This window comes from Pinus tabuliformis, chromosome Q, assembly GCF_031772625.1.
Source record: "Pinus tabuliformis cultivar Carrire ecotype Pingquan chromosome Q, CPIR1, whole genome shotgun sequence".
In the NCBI taxonomy this organism is placed as follows: domain Eukaryota; kingdom Viridiplantae; phylum Streptophyta; class Pinopsida; order Pinales; family Pinaceae; genus Pinus; species Pinus tabuliformis.
The window spans coordinates 1,127,069,026-1,127,081,748 of record NC_142296.1 but is presented as its reverse complement, the minus strand read 5'-3'; the positions used below and the strand labels follow the sequence as shown (position 1 = coordinate 1,127,081,748).

The window sequence follows — 12,723 nt, the reverse complement described above, 5'->3', positions numbered from 1 at the left end:
TTGACAATCCTCTGGTTTTTCCATATAAGGCATTGTCGTAGATGCATTCTCTGTTTCTGCTTAAAAAATGCTGAAGTCTTTATATGCCAAGATAAAGAACTCAATTGTTTTTTACAGTCCATGTACTGATTTTCGCATTAGAATTGGGAAGTGGTGGTGTGTTTTCCAGCTTGTCTGTTGCTGTGTTGATTGCCATGAACATTCTCCCGCATAGCAGTTCCCGAATTCTGATAAGCTGTAAAAAATGGTTGCCTGAATACCAGTTGAATCCCTGGTATTTCCTATCTTTCCGGTGACCTGAAAATTTCAAATTTTCTTTGGTCAGCATTTGCCTTAATTACATCTGTGTCTGTCTCCTGCACTTGCAATCTATCCTTATCTGGCATAGTACGCACAAATCTCTTCCAATTTAGGTTTGATGCTGACTCGGGGAAGGGAAAGTCCTTTTATGTCTTATCACCTAGAAGATTTTTCCAATCTGTCAGACATCGCCTCCTTTTCCCATTTCTGGAGTCTTCTACTTTGCTGATCCCGAGTCCTCATCATTCTGGATCTTTTAATTTTCCCTGTCCGACACATCCTTTTGTCAGGATCGGATCTACGGTGCTGATCTCCTCGGTCTATTCTATTAACTGCCTCACTCTCCAGGTGTTATTACATCCAGGGATTTTTATCAGAACGGTCTATTCTATTTACTGCCTCTCCCTCCAGGCTTTATTACATCCGGGGATCTTATTAAGGAAGGAAAATTTAATAGAGTTAGATCTTTTGTACTGGCACAAGTGGTTGACGGCATCAAAGCACCTGCTGGCATTAGTGCTCTCCCACTCCCATCAATAGCATGGATGAGTCTGACTCATCAGCCACGCGAGCGCTTGTACAGGCTGCCATACAAGCCGAGGAGGAGCGGAAAAATCTACCAAGCCTTACAGGCTGGCAAGCCACAGTGGAGGACATGATTATAAAGCCAGCTTGTAGAGAGGCTCATAAACCAAAAAAGGCTTTCTCCAAAATAGACGGATCCCCATCTTCCTTTTTCAATAAAGCTAAGAATCCTGTCAAGACTGATCCTCCTCCGAAAGCCATTTGCTTGGATGGTGCCACCCTTACAGAAAGAATTGATAGTCTAAAGAAATTTTCGCTGGTTGGGAAGTGGCAATTTCCTGAGATGGGTGATCAGGACATGCGTAAGTGGCTATCGGACAAATGGGCTCCCTTGATTGGGTACACTCCTATCATTTCCCGCCTTATGAAGGAATGGTATTCCTTCCATTTCCTTAAAGCCTCTGATTTAGATATCATTTTAAAAAATCCCTGGGTTTTTGGAAGAAGCTTCTTGGCCCTATCTCGCTGGTACATAGGTTTTGATCCTTTAAAGAACACTCCTTCCAACTGCCTGATTTGGGTGAAACTACCAAACTTGCCCTTGGAACTATGGTCGGAAGAATCTCTTTCAAAAATAGGAAATTCGATAGGCAAGTTTGTTTATGTTGACCCCTGGTGTAGAGGAGAGAAAGATAAGAGAATTGCTTGGATCCTAATTGAGAAGCCGTATAAAGGTGGTTATCCAGATCACTTGGAGATTGTATGGGGAAACAGTAAAATCCAGCAAAGGCTAGACTTCTGGGGAATCCCCTTCAGATGCTCTTTATGTCATAAGACAGGCCACTTGATCAGAAATTGCAGTCACCGTTTCTCTCGAAAATTCAGGAAATCTAACATCAGGCAGGTCAGGAGGTCTGAATCTGAGTATTCCCTGGATGGTGATATTCGGGTCATTACAAAACAGGATAATCAAAATATGCCGATTCCTGCTCAGAATATGGTCCATAAGTCCCCATCTTTAGACCCTCTATCAGAGCCGGATCTCTGCTGTTCCTATAGAGACTCTCTCGGCCGTTTAGATTCAAATATCTCGCCCCCTATATGCTCTCAAATTCCTGAACCTCGAGAGGATATTCCGGTCCCTTCTCCCCCTGATATGAATCAAAAGGATTTCGTCGTGGGCTCTCTTCCCATTCAGATTTCATCCTCCTCTCCGTCTCCAGTCAAACATTGTCATGCTGAATCGAAGGGAAAGGAACCTATCCATATTCAAGAATATGACCCTCGTCATAGTCCTTCCCCGGGTAATATTCCCTCTGATTCTCTGGTTAATAATTTTGATAGTGATATCGACTGTCTCCTCAATAGGACCTCGCTGGAACTTGAGCCACTGACCATTCATAAACCGTCCAGCCCGCCCCATCCCTTCATAAGTCCTCAATCCGCAAAAAATATTACTGTCAGGAAGAAATCAAGGGGGGGTAGTCGTCATTTTAGAGGGAGAACTGTAGCTTCTGAGCATGATGTGAGAAATTTTTCCTTAGTGGAAGTCCCTGTCCTGGATTCACCAGAGTTTCGGCCCCTTAGAGCATGCGTGGCTGGTGAGTCATCAAAATGACATTCCTTGTCTCTATGAACATCAGGGGATTGGGCGCAGCCCCCAAATTCAATGCGCTAAAGGACGTTTTCTACATGGCCCATCCAAAGATCATATTCATACAGGAGACCATGCATCCCAGCTTTGTATCCATAGTTTACTTTAGAAAAATGTTTCCCACGTGGTATATGGTGGCAACTGAAGCAAACGGTCAGTCAGGTGGTCTAGTGGTTCTGTGGGATCCAGCCTGGATTATGGCAAAAGCCTACAAATGCTGTGCTGGGATTTTAATTCATGCATCAATCAGGGGTCAATCTTTTTCTCTCAACTTGCTGAATGTCTACGCTCCATATAAAAACAGACTTCCCTTTTGGGAAAGGCTTTTTGAATCACACATTCTTGAGGTTGAATCGTTGCTATTAGCTGGCGATTTTAACTTGACTCTTAGTTCTGATGAATGCTGGGGGAATTGCAGGAAAATTGATTCTCTGGCTGAGAGAATAAAAAAGGAATTACTTTACAGGGACCTGGCGGACATTGCTCCTGACAAAATGAAGCCCACATGGGACAATTGCAGGACTGGGCAGGCATACATAGCCAAGAGAATTGACAGAGTCATTATACATGCTAGTATTATTGGAAATCTGGGTATGCCTGTATTATCAATCGGGAATGATCATTCATCTGATCACAGACCCATCCTCCTTAACTGGCATGGGAACATAAACAGATCCGGATACCCTTTTAAATTCAATAGAATACACTTGGAGGACCAGTCTTTTAATGAAGTCATATCAGGGAATTGGAAAAGCATACAAGAGTCCGAAATGGCTCCTTTCATGCCATTTCGCGAAAAGCTAAACAGATTGAAGGCAGTATCGAAAGAGTGGCAAAAAAATAAAAGGAGAATGGATAAAGAGGAATTAAACTGCATTCGCAAGGAACTGGACTCCCTCTGTGAGTCGGCAGACCCAAATTGCCTATCTTTTGATTTGAAGAACATGATTAGAAAGCTGGAAAAAAGGAAAAATATGATCCTTCTAAAAGAGGAGGAATCATGGCGTCTCAAGAGCAGAGCCATCTGGCTAAAAGCAGGAGACAGAAATACTAAGTTCTTCCACAAATTCGCAAGCGCAAGAAGGGAAAAAAAACTCTATCTGGAGCATAAAAGATGATCTGGGAAATATTCTCATATCTCAGCATCAGATCACGTCGGAGGCAGTGCGGTATTTTCAAAATCAATATAGGAGAAGGGAGGTTATCTTCCAAGACGCCCTTTGGGGTGTAGAGCTGGTGCCTGAAATGTTTAATGATGCTGCAAATGAAGACTTCATAAAGCCTATCTCCGAAGATGAACTTCTAAAGGCCATTAAATCCTTCAAAAAGGATAAAAGCCCGGGGCCCGACGGTTGGCCAATTGAATTTTTCCTTCATTTCTATGACCTCTTCAAATCGGATCTGCTGCGCATGGTTGAAGCTTCCCGGTTGGCTGGAAACATTCACTCGGCAACCACCTCAACCTTCATTGCGCTAATTCCAAAGAAGCATAGGTCTGAATCCTTTCAGGATTTTCGGCCTATCTCACTATGCAACATCATGTTTAAGATTATCTCAAAAATTGTTGCGGAGAGAATGAAGCCTATACTAAATTTCTATATTTCCAGAGACCAACATGCTTTTTTAAAGGGCCGTTTCATCTTGGACGTGGTCGCCATGACACAAGAAAGTCTTTTTACAATGCTATCAAAGAATTTGGATGCGGCTATCCTCAAGATTGACTTGCAAAAAGCCTATGATTGTGTTGATTGGGGCTTTTTGAGAATCCTGTTGGCTAAGATAGGACTAAAGTCCCAAAGTGTCAATTGGGTCATGTCTTGTGTGGAGAACGTAAAATATTCGGTGATTGTGAATGGAATTCCCTCGGCTTTTTTTCAAGCAGAGAGAGGACTCCGACAGGGATGTCCCCTTTCCCCATTGCTATTCATTCTGGTGATGAACTCTCTTAGTCTCCAGATTAACAAAGCAGTCGAGGATAAGAGATGTCTTCCGGTTAAGATCTGTAAGAACATCTCCATTTCACATAATCTTTTTGTTGATGATGTTCTCATCTTTGCTATGCTCTGCAGGGCCTCCTGGGCTTGCATAAATGATATTCTTTCAAGATTCCAGAAGGCTACAGGTCTGTTTATAAATAAGGAAAAATCTTCCCTGTTTCACAATGATGTAAATTTGGATATTGTTCATTGGATATCAGACCTGATGGGTATAGCTCCTTTTTCAATTCATCACGGGTTCAAATACCTGGGCTTTTCATTAAAGGCAAAAGGCTACACAAAAAGGGATTGGCAATGGCTACTGGATAGGTTTTATAAGAAGATTGCTCGATGGGAATATAAATTCCTCTCACTTGCTGGCAGACTTATATTAGCTCAGGCTGTCCTATGTCAATTATCAGTCTACTGGGCTCACATCTTTTATCTTCCCAGCAGTATTATAAAGCAGATGAATAGGCTGATTGCTAACTTTCTATGGGGAGGTCACGCATATCAGAGTAAAATCCATCTTGTCAAGATGGCCTCTATTTCTATACCAAAAAGGATGGGTGGATGGGGCTTGATAGACATTCGCACCTTTGGAAATGCCCTTCTCTGCAAGTCTCTCTATAGAGGAATATATGAGGACGGGCCGTGGAGCAGGATCGTAAAGACAAAATATCTGAAGGGAAAGAGCGTAGATTTTTGGTACAGGAAGCGGTCCCTTGGCACCAGAAGCGGCTCGATGATATGGCAAAGCCTGAGAAAAGTCCATCCTTTTTTCATAAAAAAATTTCGCTGGACCTTTTATTCTGGATCTAACATTTTTATTGCTTTTGATTCTATTTCATCTGGCCGGGGTTTCACATTCCCCCATCCACTGTTATGTAATCTTCATAGGCTGGGAGTTTTTACGTGGGATAAGTTGATTAAGGGATGGTCTGGCTCCTCTCCGATTTGGAAGGATGGGGAGGAGTTGCATTTACCCCGTCCGATGCTTCCCCTTTGGATGATGGTAAAAGCGAGACTTGATTGTTTGGGGATCTCCCGAACGGGCACAAAAGATAGTCTGGTATGGTCTCTCCATAAACCTGTGAGCGTCAAGAACATTTATGCTGACATGATTTCTGTTGTTGATGGAAGTCCTCCTCCGCTTTTCCCTCTATGTTTTTGGAAAGCTGCATGCCCGCTGAAGATGATCATTTTCTCTTGGCTGCTATTTCGGAACAAAAATCTCTCATGGGAGACTCTTCAAAGGAGAAGCTGGCAGGGTCCAAGTAGATGCTCCATGTGCCTCAATGCCTCGGAATCAAATTTGCATATGTTCTTTCAGTGCCCCTCGTCCCTCATAATCTGGTATGATTTGTCTACATATTTTGTTTTCCCTCACATCATTTTTTCTTCTGTTCAGGAAGGTTTTCTTTGGTGGAGTAGACAATCCTCTTCTTGGAGATCGTTGTTCATTATCACATGCTGGTATCTGTGGAACTGGAGGAATGCGCACATTTTCCAAGACTCTAAGGAACCTCTCCAGGCTATTCTTCAGCGTATATTGGCTTGCTATGATTCCTATCATCAAAATTCCACTATGTCAAACATGTTTTCCATATGATGCCGCGAGGTTGTGGTTCTGCATGAGGTTTTTCCCTTCAGATTGTCATTATCTTTTTTGTTGGATCCTCTTCACCAAGGCTGGGCGTATCTGCCCCCTCTTTCTTATATGTTTTGTATGAATCTCTATATGGTACAGCCTCGTCAAGTTTTGACACATCTCTGTCAAGCTTTTTTTGATCATCTGGTCCTGGAGATGTATTATATATGTCTCTTCTCTCTTTTATGTGTATTTCTGATCTGGTCTGACATAATGTTTTTTTGCTAAGGATGATAGGCATAATCTGCCTGTATGGACAATCTGTATGCATTTTATGAAGAGGTCTGGGCATATCCATGCCATATCAGTTATCTCGAATTATGTATTGATGATCTTTATATACTCTTAATATAAAGCTATGCTGATTTTTTTCTTTGAAAAAAAAATGGTTGTCTTACTTTTTTAATTTATATTTAAAAAATAGTTGATGTTTTTGTGAAATAAAGTGGATGATTTTTAAAGTAAAAAATAAAAATAAATAAAAATATATATCTATATATATATATAAAATAATTTTTTTTATTATATGAGTGGTTGATATTAGTTTAAGATTTATTGTGATAATTAATTATATTTAAATCTAAATCTCACTGATTTTCCTAAATTAATTAAAAAACCTTTGTATTTAAAGGTCAATAAAAAATAATAAGTTATATTGATTTGAAAAATCATAATGGCGCTTACATGATCTTATGCTTATGCATAAAATCTTATGTGGGTGGAACTTGTAGTGCATCATTTTACTTTGACTTTAAGATGAACATTTTCAGTTTTATTTTGACTTTTGACATTGATATTATGATTGATACATTATTGTTTAAGGACATCAGATACTACTAATCCTTATATTTACTTCATGTGATGATGACTCTTATTATACAAATTATTGAATATCAACATTTAAAGGAGTATCGTGAATAAAATTAGTATAAACTAATTAATTAATTAGGAACATTATTTTCAAAAGAACTCCTTATGGTGGAGGAGGCATAGGAATGAAATTCCAACCAAAATTTGAATTTAGAAAGAAAAAAATGGAGGTTAGAGACATGAATTCACACCTAGATGGTAAACTTAAGTTAAATAAAATTATGAACATCAAAATAGGAAAAGTGAAAGGGGATCGAGGGACAACTATGAGAAATTTTAAGGAACTTGTTATCAGTGAGGAAAATTGGACTTCTTAAATAAAATAAGAAAATGAAACTCATGAGCACATGGATAAAAACATGACACATGGGTAGGTGGATAATAAAGATTTTTAAATTAATAAATTGTTAAATTTGAATGAAAAGATAATTGACAAAATGGAAACTTTGAAAAAAAGAAGACAAAACTAAGAGAAATGGAGCTTATGCACCCTAATGTTGGATGATTATTCTAATGCAAAAATTTCTATTGAGTGAAGAACTTGAGCAATGCTGAGAGTTTGGTGAGTGGATATTGTTAGAGTGGAAACCTCTTAATTTTGGTGAGACTCTTCTCCACACTGTTATAGTTGTCAATTCCTTCTACAACCTCATTACTTCTCATGGGTCAACGAGGAAAAAGAGTACCCAAGGAGTAGGTAGGGAGGTTCACAAGTGAGTCGGCGACATTCGATAAAACATTAAGGCTTTCGTCAAGCTTGTAAAGCAAATTGAATCAACCTCAAACTGAATTTTACTGAAAAAATGCAAAGAGAGATTCAAGATGTCCATACATACTAGTGGTGAACAATGTTATGATTTATGTTGAAAATTTCTTAAGTATTGATTTATAAAGTATTTTGTATTAGAGATATTTATTAATATGATTATTTGTGACATTATTTATTTTTGGCTTAATAGAAATTTGATTATTGTTATGCACATTGTAAAGCTAATAGATTATAGATTCCAATTTCCTTCCAATTAAGTTAGTAATATAATGGTTTATTTGTATAATTCCATTGGAAAAGAATGGAATTGTTGCTGTAAAAAAATTCTCCAAATTATTTTATTCTCCATATGAATTGTATAGCAATGGATTGTTGTATATTTTTTTATTTAGATATTTATAATGACTCACTAGCTATTAGCCCATAGGGGGGTAGCTCAATAAGTGATTTCCTTATTATGAAGTATTATGTAAAGCATGAGATTCAAAGTTCAAATACCTCATGGGTCAAACCAACAAAGAAAAAAGACTCACTAACTATTATCATATCACCTATGATATATATATATATATATATATATATATATATATATATATATATATATATATATATATATATATATATATATAACCTACAAAAGTTTGAAATGAAACTGAATTAGAGTTCTCAAGGACCACTATAAACTCAAGGATTATCTACACATTACCGATCATTTCTAAACACTTTGGTAATATGTTTAATCTCTAAATAGGAACGACGATTATAAAATTTGAATCCCCACATAGAAACTAGCAACGAATTGAATTGTTGAACCAAAATGATGTTTATAATAATTCGAATCTCCATGCAACAATAAAAAGATAAACTTCTAAAAAAGGGGGATGTTTCATCACCACCTTTTAAAATGAGCATACAAATCAACATTAAATGTAACATCTAAAAAAACAAGGACTTTATTAAGTTCTCATTAATTTGGTAACTTTTGTTTGTTTGGAGATACAATCAATGAGAAATAAAAATGGATTTATCTTTACCCATATGTTAATATGATCCAGAACCAATAAGCCACTCCTAAGAAGAAGAAGTAGATGTTGCATTAATGGACAAACTAGAAGCATAAAGTGCATGTCCATGAGAAGAAGTGTTAGAAGAAGAAGAATCAAGATTGTCGTTGTGCTTTTTGATTGATATTTATAAGACCTCTAACTTTATCAAACATTTAGACTCTAAATGATCATCTCACCCGCACAAATTCTAATGATTGTTAGTCTTCTTATTTTTTATTTTGGTCCTTTGACACAATTGAGAGGGTTTGTGTAACATACTTAGTGCCTTAATGCTAAAATAATAATATGAGGTGTCAATTTTGTTTCTTCTTTAGAATATTAACAATCAACTCTGATATCACTTTGTCACATACCCTTACTAAATTTATCCTAACCACACTTGCAAAAACTTGATTTTAATCTCTCATACATTTTGTCAAACCTTTTGTACGAAATCAAATAAGAAACATTATTTTGATTCCACATGTAACATACTAACTAAAATATACCACTCAATCATGTAACTTTTGATTTATGTCTTTGTATGCAATTGTAAGAAAACATCTTTAACACATTTCTTCAAATGCTTCACATGCCAATAGGCATAGATCAACTAAAACAATACTAACATACAACAATACCATCCCCATCCATAAAACAACATTTTCATTACGGAATTTCATTAAATAGTTTGTATGCAATGAATCATTAAACCATTTAGGAATTTCTTCAAACACATTGCATACAAACTAATATAGAAACATTATCACGAAATATCTCCTAAATTACAATATTCCATGTTCTGAATTGAACCAGATGATCAATGGGAGTTCCCCTCACTATGGACCAAGTTTCATCCTTTGAAACATTCCAGATGAGAAGTTATAACAGAAATTCCAACATGGCATGTTTGATGCATGATTTTAGGAGCATCTGGGAAGCTCGAATCCTTTTATCATATATCCTAAAATGTCGTCTCCCAATATTTGAAAGTTAGACCAAATGATTAGTGGGATTTCCTCTTAGTATGGTCCAAGTTTTAGCTTTTGAAACCTCACAGAATAAAATTCATAGCGGAAATTCCAACATGACTTTTTTAAAGATGCATCTAGGAAGCCTAAATTCCTCTGGTCATATTTCCTAAAAATTCACAACCAAATATCTAAAAATTGGATTATAGGATCAGTAGGATTTACCATGACTATGGTCCAAATTTTAACTTTTAGAACCTCACAAAAGAAAATTTATTGCATAAATGCCAAAATGACCAGTTTAAAGAAGAATTTAGGAATCCTATCTTCCTCAACTAGCGTTGCTACAAAATTAATACATATAAAGAACTATAACCAAATAGTATAACAACTACAACCATGACAAATTTGTTGAAGGGTAAATGCATGTACACGTAATATTGATGAAAAGAGAAATTAAATAATCATGCTTAAGAGATACTTATCTTGAGTCAAATATTTTGCAATATGGAACTAAACAAGGGTGAGCAACTCTCCACCCAACCATAGCCTCAACTATGTTGCAATCTTTCTCATAATTGGCCACCCATGAGCTAGATCTTGATGCCTTGAGGGAAAAACTAAACTAAGGGATTTAGCACACCTATTTCAAACCAAATTTAACATAAAAAGTGAAGGCACTCTCCTCCACACATAGGAACGAATCTTAGTGTTCAATGTTTCCATTCCTTGACTAGACCCATATACATTCACAAATTGCAATGCAGGTTTTCACAACATATAGGAGTCCTCTGATCTCTATAGTACCTCAGTCCTCCCTCCTTCATTGCTCTCTATGCCACACATAAATAAGACAACTTCTAGTCTGAAAATCCATTGAAACCAAGGAAAAAGCACTACAACTCATTGAATTCATGTTATACAATATGTCAACAATTCTCATGCCAATTCAACTTTCTAAGTGAGAGATGGAAAAATGAGTGTATAAGAAGAATAATGGAGTAATTAGCAGAAGAAAAAGGCAAAAGGAAAAATCACCTCAATGTATTTTCTCTTTCCTTTTTATAAACACGCCTTGACCTTTCATCTTCCCAACCATCACATTAAGAGAATTATTAATTTAGGGTATGCATTTTCCTTTTAAGGAATCTTAATTTGTTGGTTGTCCTCTTTCTTTAGATCTAAAATTTTTACTAATAAAAATAAACACTACATCATGTATTAGAGTTTGAAATCATGACCCCAATGTTGGCACCCCAACATTATATGTTGTTAATTATATTAAAAAAGATTGGGTAATGAAAGAGGTGTGTTGACGTTGCGATCAACACCCTCCTAAATTTTGCCTACACTAGAATTTTGGAGCCTACTGAAGATCTTCTGATTTGTCGTTCCATAGTAACTTCATGGTTGATTGATGTTTTTCTAAGCACTCAAGTATTCTTCTCAAATTATAAGTGTCAATGTCACTTGCTCACACATGCTTAGTCCTTGATAAATACATGAACACACCTTTGTTTTTCAAGCTTAAGATAGGCATTGCGTAATTCTTGAAAGTAAGGCTTGCACAATCTCTAGAAATAGAGATTTCGCAATGCTCAGTTACAGTTCTTGTGTAGTCATTGTTGACAGTGATTGTGCAGTCCATAAGGACAATGCACTGTGCAACCTATGCTAACAATCAATGTGCAACATTATTTGATAGTCTCTCTCTCACTTTGGTTACAATTCTACTTCTATTTCAATGAGTTTTCTCAATTGTCACTTTTGTGCACCTTGGCTTTCACAAGTGTCACTTTCACATTCGTGATTGTCATTTTTCCTTGTATTAACTTTAAAAAGTGGTGTTTTCATGTTATCTTCACTCTTGCATGTTTTTCTTTCAATTTCTTTAGCCTTTGCAAGTATCATTTTTACGTTTTCTTATTGTCGTAAGTGTCACTTCTAGCTATTTTCACTCATGTATGAGTCACACCTTTTCACATCATTAGAGTCATTTATAGCGCACTCTTGCGTATTAGATGATCCTACATATCATGATAATATGCACTAGATACATTCCAATAGCTTAGTGCACTTTCTGGTCACAATCGACACTTCTATCACAACTTGTGTTCCAAGTGTCGTAATGATATGCTTCAACTGTCACACTTAGAAATAAGTGTAGTTTTGTTGTCATTTCAAGGTGTGATTGTTATTGATGAGTCTTATGCTTTCCCTTGGCTTGTATTGATGACATTCATATTTGTGATTGGTGCTTTGGACTTGTTCAAATGTTTTTTCCTTTCTTACTCCACTGGTCCCACACTTAGCCATTTCGAAGCTCTTCTTGGTCATCCTGCCCAATGCAAGTTGTGAATACATGAAATCTCCTCCAGGTGATGAGCACAACTTATCCATGAGCCTCAATAATTAAATCTCACCTTTCCATACTTGTGCACTAAGTCCTCTTTAAGGTCAGTTTCTATCAGTGCACATTGAGAACCTTTGAAGCATAGTTACTAACCCTTGTTGCATGCACTGGCTCACTACACTGAGATTTGATCACTTTTTGCTTGCATAGCACATGGAGAAATTCTAGTTGACAACACGGAATCCCTTCATCCCCTTTCAAAAGAAAACTACGCCATGCAAAGGTTCTCCTCCCTTCACAATGCAGTGAGCACCCTCCTGGCAAAGTGACTTGACCTTTAGCTACTTGCCTTAGCCAACTGCACAATTTCCTCTTACAGTGAGCCTTCCTAAGCACATGTGAGAGTTCTAGTGAGCAGTGATTCCTTCCTTAGTCATTATTGAGCTCAATTGAGCCATTTCTAGAAATCCTTTCCTCTTTAGTCCTTACATAGGACCATCACAAACAACTGCTTCCATGAGAAAAGCAGGGATATAATTGATTATTTCAAGACTAATATTTCCTTTTCATGAGTGAGTGAAATTCACTGGTAGGTGTACCACATTAAC

General features: G+C 37.1%; 1 protein-coding gene across 1 annotated transcript; it reads left to right on the top strand.

Moving 5' to 3' along the window:
- Window positions 1-2,439: 2,439 nt before the first annotated feature.
- On the top strand, window positions 2,440-3,597 carry LOC149223505 (uncharacterized). The gene has a single exon (XM_089387926.1). It carries the CDS (start codon window positions 2,440-2,442, stop codon window positions 3,595-3,597), a length of 1,158 nt encoding a protein of 385 aa, XP_089244052.1.
- The last annotated feature ends 9,126 nt before the right edge of the window (window positions 3,598-12,723 follow it).

Excerpts from the sequence above, each read along its gene's own strand:
- LOC149223505 (XM_089387926.1), top strand. The coding sequence starts at position 2,440 with ATGACATTCCTTGTCTCTATGAACATCAGGGGATTGGGCGCAGCCCCC.